Source organism: Drosophila mauritiana, chromosome 2L, assembly GCF_004382145.1.
Source record: "Drosophila mauritiana strain mau12 chromosome 2L, ASM438214v1, whole genome shotgun sequence".
Classification (NCBI taxonomy): Eukaryota; Metazoa; Arthropoda; class Insecta; order Diptera; family Drosophilidae; genus Drosophila; species Drosophila mauritiana.
In genome coordinates this window covers 8,075,134-8,091,552 of record NC_046667.1, presented here as the reverse complement: position 1 = coordinate 8,091,552, position 16,419 = coordinate 8,075,134, and the positions used below count along the sequence as shown (strand labels likewise).

General features: G+C 44.7%; 3 protein-coding genes across 13 annotated transcripts in view; all 3 read left to right on the top strand.

Annotated features, from left to right (window-relative positions):
• Nucleotides 1-1,008, top strand: part of LOC117151056 (tyrosine-protein kinase Btk29A) — a 41,131-nt gene extending 40,123 nt beyond the window's left edge. For all 5 annotated transcript variants that reach the window (XM_033318276.1, XM_033318275.1, XM_033318277.1 and 2 more), the window contains one exon: nt 58-1,008. In XM_033318276.1, the coding sequence (XP_033174167.1) occupies nt 58-156 (99 nt within the window). In that variant the 3' untranslated portion in view covers nt 157-1,008. The remainder of the gene's footprint in view (nt 1-57) is intronic.
• A 2,086-nt stretch (nt 1,009-3,094) lies between these two features.
• Nucleotides 3,095-15,486, top strand: LOC117137950. 7 transcript variants are annotated; one of them, XM_033299724.1, is made up of 14 exons: nt 3,095-3,588; nt 7,802-7,982; nt 8,041-8,346; nt 9,302-9,403; nt 9,651-9,755; nt 9,950-10,048; nt 10,129-10,227; nt 10,298-10,396; nt 10,496-13,564; nt 13,680-13,778; nt 13,873-13,965; nt 14,150-14,215; nt 14,445-14,922; nt 15,393-15,486. In XM_033299724.1, the coding sequence occupies exons 2-14, from the start codon at nt 7,871-7,873 to the stop codon at nt 15,397-15,399; spliced, it is 4,734 nt and encodes a 1,577-aa protein (XP_033155615.1). In that variant the 5' UTR covers nt 3,095-3,588; nt 7,802-7,870; the 3' UTR covers nt 15,400-15,486. The 7 variants fall into 7 exon arrangements, with proteins under 7 accessions (XP_033155615.1, XP_033155637.1, XP_033155654.1 ...); XM_033299715.1 differs by lacking the exon at nt 3,095-3,588 and adding an exon at nt 7,536-7,735; XM_033299738.1 differs by lacking the exons at nt 3,095-3,588; nt 9,651-9,755 and adding an exon at nt 7,537-7,735.
• LOC117137086 (outer dense fiber protein 3-like) lies at nt 15,422-16,258 on the top strand. Its single transcript, XM_033298329.1, has 3 exons — nt 15,422-15,646; nt 15,900-15,995; nt 16,145-16,258. Exons 1-3 carry the CDS (start codon nt 15,422-15,424, stop codon nt 16,256-16,258), a joined length of 435 nt encoding a protein of 144 aa, XP_033154220.1.
• Nucleotides 16,259-16,419: the final 161 nt, after the last annotated feature.

Here is a 16,419-nt window from a genome sequence, read left to right as displayed (position 1 = left end):
GTGCATGGTTCATATAGATCCTTAAAGAGATTTCTTATTGTTCATCTTTGTCCTTAGGTCATGAAGTTGTGCTGGTCACATGGACCCGAGGAGCGTCCCGCGTTCCGTGTGCTCATGGATCAGCTGGCTCTTGTGGCCCAGACGCTAACAGACTAAGGAGCGGACCAGATTGCGGCAGATTGAAATTAACACGCACTGAACACACTGAAGCATCTTAAGATATTGAAGAACGTTAAAGGCATTACACTTAAGGTTACAAAAGCGGCGAAAGAAAGATATATTTAGATTTATACATACATGTATATGAAGCATAAGATTTAGTTAAGCGCGAGCCAGTTTACATTACGGCACAAGCCGCATATGATTATGGTATATTTGGATTATATGATAGAGCTAGAGCTGAGCGAATGATATCATTATGTTTATGAACGCGTTAACTGTTAGTCGATGAGATACGAAGCGCAACAACTGACAGTCACATATAGTAACTATATTAAATGAGAAAACGGAAATGCATTAAAGTATAGAGAACTGTAGTTAATAGTCAAATTTTTGATACATTTCACATACCGAAAGCGATATAAAAAAATTATAACGATACATGCATATGATACGATATTTAAATGTGCTTTTTTAAATAGCGAGCCACTGTGCTAAGTAAAATATGATTATCTCTAAAGAATGATAGAAACAAACAAACAAGAAAACTGATTATGCATTAAATATTAAATGTAAGCCTCAAGTCGAAAGCGAAATGTTTGCACAACTGATAAAGGATGAAGGAACCGATGGATGATAAGAAACGTTCGCCAAGAAACATAAACGATTTTTAGACTAGATTTGTACGTTGCGTAGTTTAAGTTTTGTGATTTATTGTTTAATTCTTGCAGACGATTTTTATTTTTATTTAATTTTGATCTTGCGATGGCTTCACCCACGCTCAAAGTATGAATCAAGTACGGTATAATTACGAGAAATTTATACGATATGCTTTATATTTTAACTGAATTCTTTCGTTTTTTTAATGTCTATGCGATATAAATCTATATATCTATACACATATTTTACCGTATTTTTATGAACGTTTTACTTAATTAATTTTATCATTTGATTAAGCAACCAGAAATACAAAAGAGAAAAGAAAAACAGAAAAGCAAATAAAATGTACGATAAACATTAATTTTCATTTACCCTCTTATTTTGGTATTCACTTGCGAAATTTGGAGACTGCAAGCACAGAACTCGGTTTCACACCAAAATGTTTGCGAGCCAAGTTCAGCCGAGAAGAATTCGAAGCAATGAGAACAGAACCAAAATAGAAGCAACTCACATAGACTTATAGCCAGAGACTAAACAAGATACAAGCCAACACCAAACCGAATGCAAACCAAGCAACAAAACAAGCCGAAACACCAACACCAAACGCAAACCAAAAGCGCATTTTGTAAAACTTTTGATACAGCATTTTGATACGAGATACGAACTATACACAGAAACCGCAAAGGTTTGTCTATGTTTATATATGAATGTGGTAGCTAGTAAGCGTCCTTCGTGCGACTATACATATGTGTAGCATTAGTCGCTCCACAAAACTGGTCATGTCATGTCCGTGATGATGATTCCTTTTGCTGAGCGGAGGGGCAGATCGGAGATAGAGTATCCGCCTGCCCATCCGCAAAATCCTTGCAGTAGCCACTATCCAGACTGCGGTCAACATATGCAATCTACAAAAAATTACACTACTAACTTATAATACGCGGCTTAGTTGATTTCTTGCGCCTATGCATATAGAGCTATATATAAATACATACGATAAACATACATATAAATACGAAATACGTCTATTGCCATGAAACCCACTCCCAGAAATATAAAAACAAAACCAAAAATCATCAACGTGATATTGCTAATAAAAGAACCGAAAATACTGCTGCTGTTTTATGCATAGTTGGGGCATTTCGTGCAAATCAAAAGAACTGAAAACTTCAACTGTCTTCAAAGTGGCGGTGACATGTTGTCAACAATATTCATATCACAGCCAGCTTTGAGGAGCGTTGCGGTTTTTCACGCCCGACGACTTAAGAAAACTTCCATTTATTTATGGCATTTTATAAGGAATTAAAAAAAAGAAATCTCAAACAAGTTTCACGCTTAAATACATTTTTTATGCCTTGCTTGATAACATTGCTATTTAGCCTGAAAATATGCCACATAATTATGGAAGTATGAAAAATAAAATTATCTTATTACTGTATTTTGGTTTTTAAATAGTGGCTTATATGGCTTTATGGCCTACTATTAGGATATAAATAAATAAACAAACAAAAATTGGCTAAATCTACATGGATTGCGGTTTTTATGTAACTCTGATACCTACATTTCATAAATATATGTGTTATGTATTGTTTTGAACATCACTCTTAATATTTTTACCCCAAAAACTACACCTATTTCAATTTTGCAGTAAACGATTTTCCAATACAATTTATTCGTGGTTTCCCTGCCAATAATTTGTCATGCTCCATTAGGCACGTGTGTGGGTGAAGGCTCTCTGTGTGCCACCGCAGCAGTGGTCCATAGATTGGTGGGTCGGCGGGGCGGATTGATTTGCCGGAGGCAAGATCGCAGTCTCGCATTACATAACCACAATCGAGCGGCATTATTTGTTGTGAGCACGGCCATAAATAGGCCTCTCGATGAACGCAAACCCAGTCGAATTACAGATAGTCAATGAGCCATTAAGATACGATTGAACCGTGGGCAGGAGACCGGGGGCAATGTCTATCTAAGGCGACCTTCCCCTAGATACGACTTTCTTAAAATGTAAATGAGCCAATTAAATGGAAATCGATTTTAGGAAAGATGTTTTGGGCGGGGAAATTCTAGCCGTCACCACTCCCAGAAAGTTAATTTGAATATTTTCTTAAAAGTATAAGTTCACAATTGAAAATTTTACGTACATAACAATGATAACAATAAAGAGTTTGAAGTTTCCTATGAATATTTCCCTATGCTTCCCATACAATTAAAATCCTTTGCCAATTAACAGAGGAGACTTATGTTAACTCTTACGTCGACTGTTAACGCCAACGCGGTGGCTTACGTGACGTCTTGCGTTCGCTACGTCGAAAATTTGAAACGAAAAGCGAGCGTTAGCGACTTGGTGCCGCAGTTTCTGTTCGACAGCTCTCGAGTGCGGTTCTAGCTAGCTCTCTTCTCTTTCCCTGAAACAAACTCAGCTCACAGCGGCCAATCCAATCGGTATAAATAAATCAGCGAAGTGTGTTTTGTTTTGGAAACCTCTAATAGACTTCAAACGCCAGTCGGAGACCGCCACTCGAAAGCGGCTGTCACTTGAACCCAATCAACGAACGAATCAACGAAATAATAAATCAGCCACGAAACCAACTACAATAACAACGAATATAGCAATCTCTTTCGGGTGAACAGATGTTTTGAATATCGCCCAAAAATCGCGACTAATCCTGGCAAGGACTGTATGCACTGAGCGCTGTAAAAGAAAGTTACGGAAATCAAACGATACAGCGGAAACAGGACGAGATACACCAAATCGTAAAGTAGCCTGCGGTAAGGATAAACTGGAGTAGGCGTTAACCAAGTCAGGTGGAGCCCGCCCGAAGCAGCCAGTGGATTGCGTGCTGACCCGAGCCCAAAGTTCATTGACTGTCTGTCTGTCTAACTATTGGCATTTCCTTGTGGCATAGGGCTAGGTTCTAGGTTTCCCCACCGCCAGTCAGCTGTTCTGCTCCGCCCCCAAAAGACCACCCAGCTCCTCCCATTGTTTTGTCAATGACACTCGCGTTCCCGTATTGATGTCACTTGTTGGCATACATCTATACCCTTCCGCGGTTCTTGATACCTTTACTTCACTTGTCCCACGGAGCCCATGACATCAGCTCCAATAACCGGTCGACCCGAGTCAGCTCATTTTTCAAAGTCACTGATTATGGCAGGCACAACACAAAAGCGCGTTGGCCAAAATCAAAAACAAACAAAAAATAACAAAGTAACGAATGGTAAAAGGTTAAATAGGAAACTAAGCTGCTAAGGGGAAATGCAATAATCGCTAAATAAATATTTATAAAATGACCCAATCGGGTATTCATGTATCCAAACATGCAAATTGTGTCAGCAGCAGCCAGTGATCTCAGGCTCTAGAATTTGGAAACGGATGTGATGGTCCCAGTTCATTTAGTAATTATCAAAATTGGCCTTGTGCCTTGAGAACGGAGTTTCAGAGAAGTTGTTGCCAATTTTTCCCGCCTCATTTCCCAGCTTTCTCTGGGTTTTCAAAGCAAAACACGTTCGCTGCAAAGCACCGAGAATGTTGAGAAACTTAATTAGATTTGGACGATCGCAAACTAGTTCACACAGCTGACGTCAGTCGGTCTTGTCGTTTTTATCACAATCGAGAGTTCAGTTTGGCTTCTTGGCTCTCATGTTTTCATTTACCAGCTCTTTTCGGCCTTTTTGGCCTTTTACCGGCTGCTCTGCTCACTTGTTGTCGTTTTCTGTTTTTGGAAAGGAATCGCTCAACTTGTTCGTTGTTAATTAAACTTTTATACACACTGTGCCAAAAAAAAACCGTCAATAGTTAATAGAGACAGCACACGAATTATGGCTATTTGGCTATATGTCTATATATCGCGGAGTCATGGAGTTTCTGCGTGGGTCGATCTGCCGTCTGGAAACCCAATTCCGAACTGGCTTTTTCGGACAACTCAATGTGGGCTAAAGGAAACGTCGGCCGCCGTATTTGGGCGTAAAAACCTCCGAGTTGGCCGCCTGGAAATTGTCTAAATTTTGGGAATGAGCTCATATTTAATTCGCAGTTTTGGAGAGCGTGAAATGAAGTCGAAAGAACATAAAAACGTTTTCACTGAGTAATGATTGTTGATCATGTCAGAGATACAGATACCTCACAATTAGCACAAACTGGGGTATATCGATGGATTAAAAACTGTTGAATTATTAATATTTGATTTGAAATATCTCTTGAATGTTAAGGTATCAATACAAGGCATTCTTTCACTTATTTCTAACATATTCTATTATATTCAAGCAAAGGGATTAGTAAACACAACTTCACTTTACAGGGTATTTCAGTTTTATGACTGCAGTTTTTATTTATATTTTTAGAGTGAAAATCACAAATTAAAGCTGACGCGTTGTTTTCGTCACGGGTCAACTGTGAGAATATCAATTTAAATCAAACAGAAACACATCATCATAAACAAATCACCGAAGGTCACAAAGATAATGCTGAAATATTTGCTGAAACACTCTGTAACTAATCATGAATGCCACTTTTTGTTACTCACAAAATGCATGCAAAATTTTATAGCGAGAAAGTCGAGTGTGTGTGGGCGATTTTATTAAACTATATAGTTTAGCCGGTTTTTTTCTCACTGACCCCCATGCATAGATTATCGAGCATCACCATCTATAATTTGATTACTGAAATCTGATCGCCACATGCAAATTTATTGCATGAGCTAACGCTCTATTAACGTGATTAAATGCGACCTCCTGAACGGGCGAACCAAACATTATTCAATTGAAGTTGCACTCGGAAAAATAGCAAACACTATTTGGTGGTAATAGCTTGGCTTATAAATTAAAGACATATATAAGGTATATATGATTTTGTATTTTAATAGCTTATAGAAAAAATCATGCCAATGAAATGCAATATATTATCTTTTGAAATTTTCTTAAAAATATAGCCATAACCTATTCTACAAATGCATCCAAAATCACGACAGTTTTGTTTTTATGTATTAGATGACTATTATTCATTCACAATTTTCTTTCACGATTAAGCTTATTGTTTTTTAAAGACTTTTAATTGATCTCTTATCGTTGCCATATGTGCATATTTAGACAGATTTCCTTCAATGCGAACAATGTGGGTGGTTGGCCAAGACTCTTTGTCTGACAGATGTCTGAGTTTGTTGGCTCAGCTGCCGGCTCTGATTCACCATAGATTTTCAGTTTTCTTCGCTGATCTTGGCCTCGAACGGCAATTGAACAGGCGGTACGGTGTGTGGGCTCTCCAACCTCATGATGGTGATGTAAGAGTCGCCTTATAAGACTTATAAGCTGCTGACTGACTGCCTTGCGAAGAGAACATTGTTTTTTGTACATATGTGAATTGCATGCGAGGTCAGGCAGGAGTCGTATGTGGCAAGTAACAAGTGCGGCGGCTGGCGGGGAAAGTGAAGCCTTTCTTGGCAGGAGAACGACGGCTTTATTGGCCCTGTTAACAGCCAGGCCACGCCCCCTAACATTGTTGTAATTATTTACACAGGCTGGCGAATTTTCACGGCCAAAAGAAGTGGCACGCTTCGCATTTCCTTTGGGTCTGGGTTTGTTTTTGTTTTGGTTTTAGGTTTAGTTCTAGCTTTTGCCTTCCTTGTCCGTCATGCAATTGTCGGCCATAAGTCATTAAAAGTAATCGTTTTGTTGGCTTACATGCCCCACAAAATGGGCAGCATTAGCACTTAGCGCACATACACCCCTTCGTTTCTCTTCGATTCGGGGCACAACCTTGTTGACCAGGCCCCAAATCTCGGCTCCCGTCGAATCCGAATCCATATCCAAATCCAGCCCCATATCGATTACACGCCCAGATGCCTGGTTCCTGGCGCTAAAAAGGTGGAAAGTTGGTAAGTTGGCAAGGTGGAGCGTGGTTGGAACTCCTGATACCAGCCGGTACCTTCTGTTTTCCGATGTCTGCCCGCCTGTCGATGGGCAACACTTGGTGTCCCGTGTGCTGAGCTGTGAAAAGAAGGTCGTCACCCAGGGCAGCAGCAGGTTTTGGGGAATACGAATGTTGTTGAGGGGGGCTCTCATTAAAATATTTACTACATATATTCCTAACTAGCTGGAAACTCTTTTATTGTGCACTTCTTTTGTTACGACTTAGTGGTAATCATATGTATAATAAACTTGTCTACCGTGGTAACTGCATTAAAATTCATTTGGTTTTCTCTTCGTATTTTATTGTTCCCTTTTTGTAGGGAAATTCAATTTGAATTTAAGGGGTGCAGCTTAAAATATGCTAGATATATTTAGGCATCTTTATAAACTTAAATTTATATTACTCGTATAAATTAAAAGAACTTGAAGTTTATTGCCCTCTATTCAAAATCAAATACAACTGAAAGGCAAAGACCTAATAAGTCTGTAACCACTGCAACCCCTGCAACCCCCAACTTGTGTCCCTGCCACTGACGCCCAAGAATTACGTGCCTACCGCAAAGTTATTGCCATTGTTTGTCTTTCGCGCGGCGCAACAAATTTGCGGCTCGAACAGAAGGAACCTGCAACAAATGCCGAGCAACAGCAGAAGAAAAAGAGTGACAGCCGCCACACGACACGCCCCCATCCACTGAATCCAAACGCCCATGGTATGGTATGGATATGTGGAGCCACACGCCCGGTTATTAGCCGCCCCATCGGAATTGGCCCAGAAAGTTCGAAACAACAGCCATCGACTTGGCTGTTGGAGTAGGGCGGAATTTGGATTATTAGGTTACCCAAATTTAGGGGTCGAAGTATAGATTTCAGTAGTCAGCCTATCACCCACTCACACGTGGAAATGTCATCGAAGGGAGTTCAGTAAATTTGGTCCTTAACTTTTTTTTTTTTACATTGGGGCACAGTTTTCAGACTTCGATACTACTAAGCCTAAGACAGCAAGATGAACAAGGTGGTTACTTGCAGATCTAAATAGCTAATGGATTTCTTGATTTTGTTGTTTGGTTTCCTCATCCAGGTCGAGTTTAAAAACAAGAACAAGGATCAGGGACCCTGCGCCCGCGTGCGTAAGATTCGTCCGATCAACATGGGCGGCAACGTGGAGCAGCGTCCTTGGACTCCAACTGTTAGGATCGGCAGGATCGCCGCCGAGACCACCAATCCGGGTCCAGCCACTGTCCAACTTCCAACCTTGATAGGTAAGCTTAAGATTGGTTTAATGTTGCTGGATATTTTACTTATTGAAAATCCCTTTAGGCAGCAAAGTTCCCGACTCCAAGAAGAAGGCCGCACCCTCGTACTCCTTTGGCCACAAGTTGGGCGGAAAGTACGACACCTCCGGACCGGGTCCGGCGCAGTACAATGTTACGGGTATGCGTGCCAAGGGTCGGGATTATCCTCGAGCAGCCACTCTGCAGAGCAGACCCAAGGAACTGACACGCTTCTCGAATCCCGGACCTGGAGAGTACGATGTGGTGCCGGCGGCCAAGGCGGTGATCGATGCCACGCCCAAGTACACCTTTGGCCAACGGCCGGTCGCGTTGAAAACCTTCCAGATACCAGGTGAGTCTCGGGCTTCTTCCACTGGTGTTTGAATGGTGTTTTGGACTTGATGTTGGATTTTGGAGTTGGATCTGAAAATTGAATTTGAATTTGGCGTTGAATTCGGTGTTTGTTGCGGGCTGGTGCTGTTTTTTGTTGCATGCGCGGACTGAGGAGATCATCAATCAATTTCAATCATGGATCATCATTGTACATAGAAGCGAACTCATTAACTAATCCGAATCCATGCCAGTTGCATCCTCCTGCAAGCAGCGCGTAAGTTGCTACCGCCCCTTTCTTCCACTTTCTCCCACTTTCTATCTCTATCTCAGTAGCTAGTGTAGTGCGTAGCCGCATTTCGTAGATTATTCTGCTGTATCTTTGGGTATCCTTGCGATTGAATCGTAGTTATGTCACCCCGTAATGTGCGTGAATGTTTTGGCTTTTTCTATTATATTATTTTTGGTACAAATATCTTTGTTAAAAAGTATTTAATTATAATGTAAATCTTCAGTAAATGTCTGTCCTTAAGCATTTCTGTGAGCTTTTATAACAGATTTATTGGATTTCTTCATATCTCGTTCTCTAAACTTTCTTTGTTTTCCTAAAAAAGATACAAATTAACGTAGGAGGAATTGGCAATGTCTTTATAAGGTCATCCATTTTGTGAAAGATTATCTGCAACTTGACTCAAAGTGATTCAGACAAATTAGTTATTTTTATTTATGAGTCAAACGGAAACGGAGATCAGATGTCTTCATTTCTCATAAATATTTCTAAGCTTACACGTATTCTAATTCTCATTTATTATTTCCCATATTCTTAGATTTTTCTAGCTACACAGTGTTTTATGTATATGCGTTACTTTAGTGGTTCAGTAATTTGTGTAATTTGTTTTTTGTGTTGCCTGATTTGATTTTAATTTGAAACGTTTTTCTCTTTCAATGAATGATTGCCGTGGCAAATCGAGTCACAGGTCCCAACCATTATCAAGTGGTGCCACTTGATGTCGTCAAGCGGCGAGCCCCACGATACTCCTTTCGCATTAAGGTTAACGTGTATTTGGTTAACAATCCAGGTAACCCAACTAACTGCCCATACTTCGTCCACGTTGCGTTTTAGTGTTGGTGTTGGTCTAGCTCCGCTCTCTAACTTCTAACCCGATCAGTCTATCTCCACCTCATCACTAATTCCCGAAATAATGTATCTTTCTATGCGTATATCTGTATTTGTATTTCACCCACTCTTAGTCGTAGCTCACCTAGTGTAGACCTCTAGTTTTGATTCGAGTAGACTAAAATCGAATGTTTTATTAACACTAACAGCTCCGAATAGCTATTGCCCTGAAAAGGTCACGCAATCAAAAAAGAATGCGCCACGCTACACTTTCGGTAGACGAACTAAAATCGAACACGATCAGGGCACACCAGGTAATAAATCCCAGCTCCCCCAGTAACTGTATCTGTATCTGTAACTGCAACTGTAACTGTAACTGTATCCGTATCTACCCCAATCGAGGCACCACTTGCTCAAGCGAACCCAATTGGACAGTATCTATAGCGCTTTCCTTTTCTATACCCGCAACTTCTGGCCAACTTAATACTGATATCCATCCCATCCGCAGCTCCTGGCGCATATTGTCCAGAGAAGGTGAAGCTCAACAAGACGCCAGAGTTCAGTTTCGGCATCAAGCACCATGAACAGCGACCAGATTACACTCCAGGTTTGTGAATAGTATGCCTCTTAGGTTTGAGCCACGTTAATAGCTGCTTCATGCTTTCACCACGACGACACTTTCATTAGCGCCAGGCACCTACAAGCCCGAGCAGGTTGTCCTCGAACACATTCCCGCCTACAGCTTCGGCTTGAAAACCAAACACATCCAGGTCAGCGACACTCCAGGTAAGGCTTCCCGCTCAGCTGGGAGTAGTAACTTGGCTTACAGCGCACACTTTTATGTCCTTACGACCAGCACCCGGTGCCTACAGCCCCGAAAAGTCACGGCTGCACTCCACACCCGCTTACTCAATCACCGGAAAAGCTTCCCAAGATGTGGTCGATTGCACACCTGGTGAGTTAAAAAATCGCACTTCAATGGATCTTAGACTTAGCGTGCGACCCACACAACAAACCCAACGTTCACACCATATCTTCACCCAATCTCTTGCAGCACCCGGAGCATACGAACCCGAGAAGTGCGTCCTGAGCAGGACGCCTGCCTTCAGCTTTGGCCACCGCGCCGAGCTGACCAAGTCCAGTGACACGCCAGCGCCGGGCACCTACAATCCGGAGAAGGTGCGCATGGACCACACGCCCGCATTCACCCTGTCCGGACGACCCGAGACGAGGTCCGTGAGCGAGACTCCGGCGCCCGGTTCGTATGCCCCGGAAAAGTATCGCAACGATCGAACGCCGGCCTTCACCTTCGGCGGTAAGCACGAGCAGCGACTCGAGAGCTTCACTCCGGCACCGGGCGACTACTGTCCCGAAAAAGTTCGGCACGATCACAATCCCGCTTTCTCATTCGCCGGTCGCCACGATCTGCACAAGCCAAGCGACACACCAGCACCCGGAGCCTACGACACCGAGAAAGTCCGGCAAGATCACAATCCGGCCTTCTCCTTTGCCGGTCGCCACGATCTGCACAAGCCCAGTGAAACGCCCGCTCCGGGCGCCTACTCCCCGGAGAAGGTGCGACAAGATCACAATCCTGCCTTCTCGATGGCCGGGAAGTACAGTCAAAAGGTGGCCAGCGACAGTCCGGCTCCTGGGGACTACTGTCCCGAGAAGGTCCGCTTGGATCACACTCCCGCCTACAGCTTTGGCGTAAAGAGTGATCCTAAAGTAGAGTATAACACTCCGGCCCCGGGTGATTACCATCCCGAAAAGGTTAGGCAGGATCACAATCCCGCATATTCATTCGCCGGCCGTCACGACCTTCAGAAACCAGACCACACTCCCGCTCCTGGAGCCTACTTCCCGGAGAAAGTCAGACTGGATCACAATCCAGCTTTCTCAATGGCCGGCAAGTATGATGCCAAGGTTACCAATGATACACCTGCTCCTGGTGATTACAGCCCCGAGAAAGTTAGGCAGGACACTAACCTAGCGTACTCCTTTGCTGGCCGCCACGATCTTCACAAGCCCAGCGAAACTCCCGCTCCAGGTGCTTACTCGCCGGAGAAAGTGAGGCTAGATCACAATCCAGCTTTCACGATGGCTGGCAAGCACGATCAGAAGATTTTAAATGGCACTCCGGCCCCAGGAGACTACAGTCCCGAAAAGTGTAGACTAGACCACACACCTGCTTACAGTTTTGGGGGAAAGAATGATCCTAAAATTGAAAACAACACCCCGGCACCAGGAGATTACCATCCGGAGAAGGTGAGGCTGGACCACAATCCAGCTTACTCCTTTGCCGGTCGTCACGACCTTCAAAAGCCAAGTGATACTCCTGCTCCAGGAGCCTACTTCCCCGAGAAGGTACGTCAAGATCATAACCCAGCATTTTCAATGGCAGGCAAGCCAGTTGAAAAGCTAACTAATGGTACTCCGGCTCCCGGAGACTACAGTCCTGAGAAAGTACGTTTAGACCATACTCCGGCCTATACTTTCGGTGGCAAAAACGATCCGAAAGTAGAGAACAATACTCCCGCTCCAGGGGATTATCATCCCGAAAAGGTCAGGCAAGATCACAACCCAGCTTTCTCCTTTGCTGGTCGCCATGATCTTCACAAACCGAATGATACTCCCGCCCCTGGTGCCTACTGTCCGGAAAAGGTCCGTCAGGATCATAATCCCGCCTTCTCAATGGCGGGTAAGCACACCCAAAAGGTAGCCAACGACACTCCAGCTCCGGGCGATTACAGTCCGGAAAAGGTACGTCAAGATCACACACCGGCCTATACTTTTGGGGGAAAGAACGATCCCAAAGTTGAGAGCAACACCCCAGCTCCAGGTGACTATCATCCCGAGAAAGTTAGGCAAGATCATAACCCAGCATTCTCTTTCGCTGGCCGTCATGATCTTCAAAAACCTAGCGACACTCCCGCTCCTGGAGCCTATTTCCCTGAAAAAGTCAGACAGGATCATAATCCTGCTTTCACAATGGCCGGAAAGCATGATCCTAAAGTTTCTAACGACACTCCTGCCCCTGGCGACTACAGTCCCGAAAAAGTCCGTCTAGATTACACACCTTCCTTTACCTTTGCTGGTAAAAACAATCCCAAAGTTGAAAACAATACCCCAGCTCCAGGTGACTATCATCCCGAGAAAGTTAGACAAGATCACAATCCCGCCTTTTCCTTTGCCGGTCGCCATGACCTGCAGAAGCCCAGTGACACTCCTGCTCCAGGAGCATACTCGCCGGAAAAGGTGAGGCAAGATCACAATCCTGCATTCTCTATGGCTGGTAAATACATTGAGAAGATTACCAATGGCACCCCAGCTCCAGGTGACTACTGTCCCGAGAAGGTTCGGTTAGATCACACTCCAGCTTTCACATTCGGGGGCAAGAATGTTCCCAAGGTGGAGAACAATACACCGGCACCAGGAGATTATCACCCTGAAAAGGTTAGGCAAGATCATGTCCCCGCATTTTCCTTCGCCGGCCGTCATGATCTCCATAAGCCCAGTGAGACTCCTGCCCCCGGAGCTTACTCCCCCGAGAAAGTTAGGCAGGACCACAATCCTGCCTTTACAATGGCCGGCAAACATGACCCAAAGGTGACCAATGACACTCCAGCTCCCGGGGATTACCACCCCGAGAAAGTTAGGCTAGATCACAACCCCGCCTTCTCCTTCGCCGGTCGCCATGACCTGCATAAGCCCAGCGAAACGCCCGCACCCGGAGACTACTTCCCGGAGAAGGTCAGGCAGGACTTCAATCCGGCGTTCACCTTCGCCGGCAAACACGATCCGAGATCACTGAGTGAATCCCCCGCTCCCGGCGACTACAGCCCCGAGAAGGTGCGACTGGACCATGCACCCGCTTACAGCTTTGGCGCCAAGCACGACATCAAGACGGAGCACCTTCATCCCTCGCCATGTGACTACGCCCCCGAGAAAGTTCGTCTCGACCATACACCCGCCTACACCATTGCAGGTCGTCCAGCCGCCGATCACGTGAGCCACACGCCGGCTCCCTGTGACTACCATCCGGAGCAGTGCCAGGTGGACAGCACACCAGCGTTCACCTTCGGCATGCGACTGGGAAGGGAGCGCATCTCCGATACACCAGGCAAGTAACTCCCAAAGGAAGCCATTAAGCTAAAAAGCCGCATTAGGATTAGTTCCTTAAAGGATATGTAGGGTTAGATCCTCAATTATCCTAACGAGCATCAGTACCATTGCAGCACCCTCCGCCTATGAGCCGGAGAAGCACTCACTGCACTCCACACCCGCCTACAGCTTTGGCACCAAGTCGGATATCCGCGTGACCACCGATGCTCCAGGTAAATAGTGGCCTCCATCGGTGTTGCATGTTGCTGTTGTGTGTATTGCATGTCTCCTGCCTCTTTGTTTGTTTTCCCACGTCCACCCATTTAGCCCCTGGTCACTATCATCCCGAGCAGTGCAAGCTGGACAGCTCGCCAGCCTACAGCTTTGGCCTGAAGACAGTGCCCACTGCATCGCTGCCAGGTAGGTGATACACGATTCCGCTTTTCTTGGTGCCGGATTCCGCAGACTCCGTCCGGATCCATACGATCTGTTTTGTTTTTGTGCTTATTTGTTTCTTGTTCCATGTTTGTTCGCACACATTTTTTGGTATTCTGGCCATGCTCTCATCCGTTTCGAATCCCTGTAAATACACACAAATCACCAGAACCCAAAGGCGCGTACATAGAAGATCGTATCGTCCAGAGACGCGAACGCCGTCTGGCCAGTCCTGGTAAGAATACTCAAGATCATTCAATCATTAAACTGCCAGCTTCCGTTTGAGAGCGTTTCAAGTGATGACCCTGATTTGATATAGATATAAAAACTGTTTCAAAATCTGATCTACTTGAATCGCTTTCTTCATGTAGAATAAATGTAAATATAAATCACAACCCCGCACCATCTCATTGTTGGAATTCTTTCTTGCCCATTTATGATTTTACACAAATACCAAAACTCAGTACGCAACAATGCGGAATGCACCACCACCACCAACCACACCAACCACAATGCTGGTAGCAGCACCACCACAACAACCACCACCACCACGACAAAGACCTTCATAAACGGAGTGGAGCAGCCGGAGCTGCAGAAGAAGGAGACCACCAAGCAGGTGAATGGCACCCACAAGGAGCTTAAGTCCGCACCACAAACACAAGCACCGCTGAGCAATGGCAATATCGTTTCCAATGGCAACCACTCGAAGATGGTCAGCACCACCACCAGGATTCAGGAAGTTGCCCACGGCCAAAAGGAGAGTGGCAACCTGAAGGTGGTGGCCAGCGGTAAGTCGGATGCGAGTGCCACCAAGGCGGCGGCCGTGAGCCACCAGACCGTGGTGCAGGCGGATGGCGCCATCGTGACCAGTGGCCAATCCTCGAGGATGCAGACGGTCAAGTACGCTGTGGAGGCGAGCAGCGTGCAGGAGAAGATTATCAGGTAACAGGAGAAAATCACTCATACGCAACGTTGCATTTACTCATAAGTCTTCAGCGTAAATATTCCTGATTTGTATTCATGAAATAAACAACAGAATTATTGACATAACATATATAAAAGTAGCTTTTTACACAAGAAAACGATGTTTACCTTTTACGAAACACATGTCGTATGAGTAATATTTCAATATTTGACTTTTTTATTATGTTTCCTTAAGAACTACAATTTTATTGAACTCTTCCGAATGTTAACTGATATTAGTACTCCCAATTGTTTGGTGTCCGTTTCCGTTTCGTGTGTTTATTTGCAGGCACGTCATGTCAAGACCAAGATCACCCAATCCAACCCGAAACTAACCCGAACCATTCAAACACCAGCCCAAGAGACAAGCCATTGAATTAACCCTCCGACCAGGAAATGCATTTACTATCCCAACTAACTAATTACACACATTTTGCCATCATTGACAGCTCCTAATGTCTACAAAATACCGACCGTCATGGGCAGCAGCAAGGAGGGCAAGATTCGCTCGGCTCCGGCTTACACGATTACGGGTCGCGAGAAGCCTCCGCTGATTCCGGTGATGATCTTCCCCGGACCCGGTTACTACGACGGCGAGTACACGGTGGTCAAGCCAAAGCCGCCAGTCTTCTCCATGCGCGGCAAGTACAAGATGGGCAGCGAGGACTCGAAGCCCGGACCCGGAGCGCACTGCCCGGAGAAGGTAAGTCAGATCTCGTCCTCAAGTCTTGGAAGAGTTCGTAAGATTATTAAGATTCAGAAACAAATCCTTGAATTAAAAAGATTTTTTGTGGGTAAAGGTAATGTCCGTTTGTGGTACATTAGAAAGGTCCAAGATAATTATGGAAATGTTTTGCAAACCCATATCCTTTGATAATTACCATAAAACGGACTTTACCTGTGGGGGTCATCACTGCATGCAAATAGATTTCACCTCATCCTGATCCCTCCCGCAGTACTGGGAGAAACGATCGCCTCCTGCCATATCCTTTGGCATCCTGCACTCCCCCTATATCAAGAAACCAATGCCAGTCAACGTTCCGCAGCGTTGTGTTCGCTCTTTGTTGGAGAATCGGGCGGACAAGCCCTACGACAATATTTGAGAATGTGCACACACACATGTATTTTGCCATTAAATTCCTTTGGTCAACACAGTATAATCAATGGGTTCTCTCTGCCTTCCAAATACTCTTTCCGATAGGTAAACCTCTCCCATGTGCCCGCCTACAGCTTTGGGATCAAGCACTCGCAGTATTTGGGTCGCCTGAACGAGAAGAACACCGAGTTTGACTACAGCTTTTCCGGGATCTGCTAGATGAAGCTGAAGCTGAAGCTGGAGCGCTTCCACTTACCAAATCCTCACTCTGCCCAAGACGGTCTTCGATGAACAGCTTCCTTACCTTAACTACACTACCTTCGCTACTCGTATCGGACTAACCATAAGTTTTAATTGTTTCTCAAACGTATTTGTAAGCC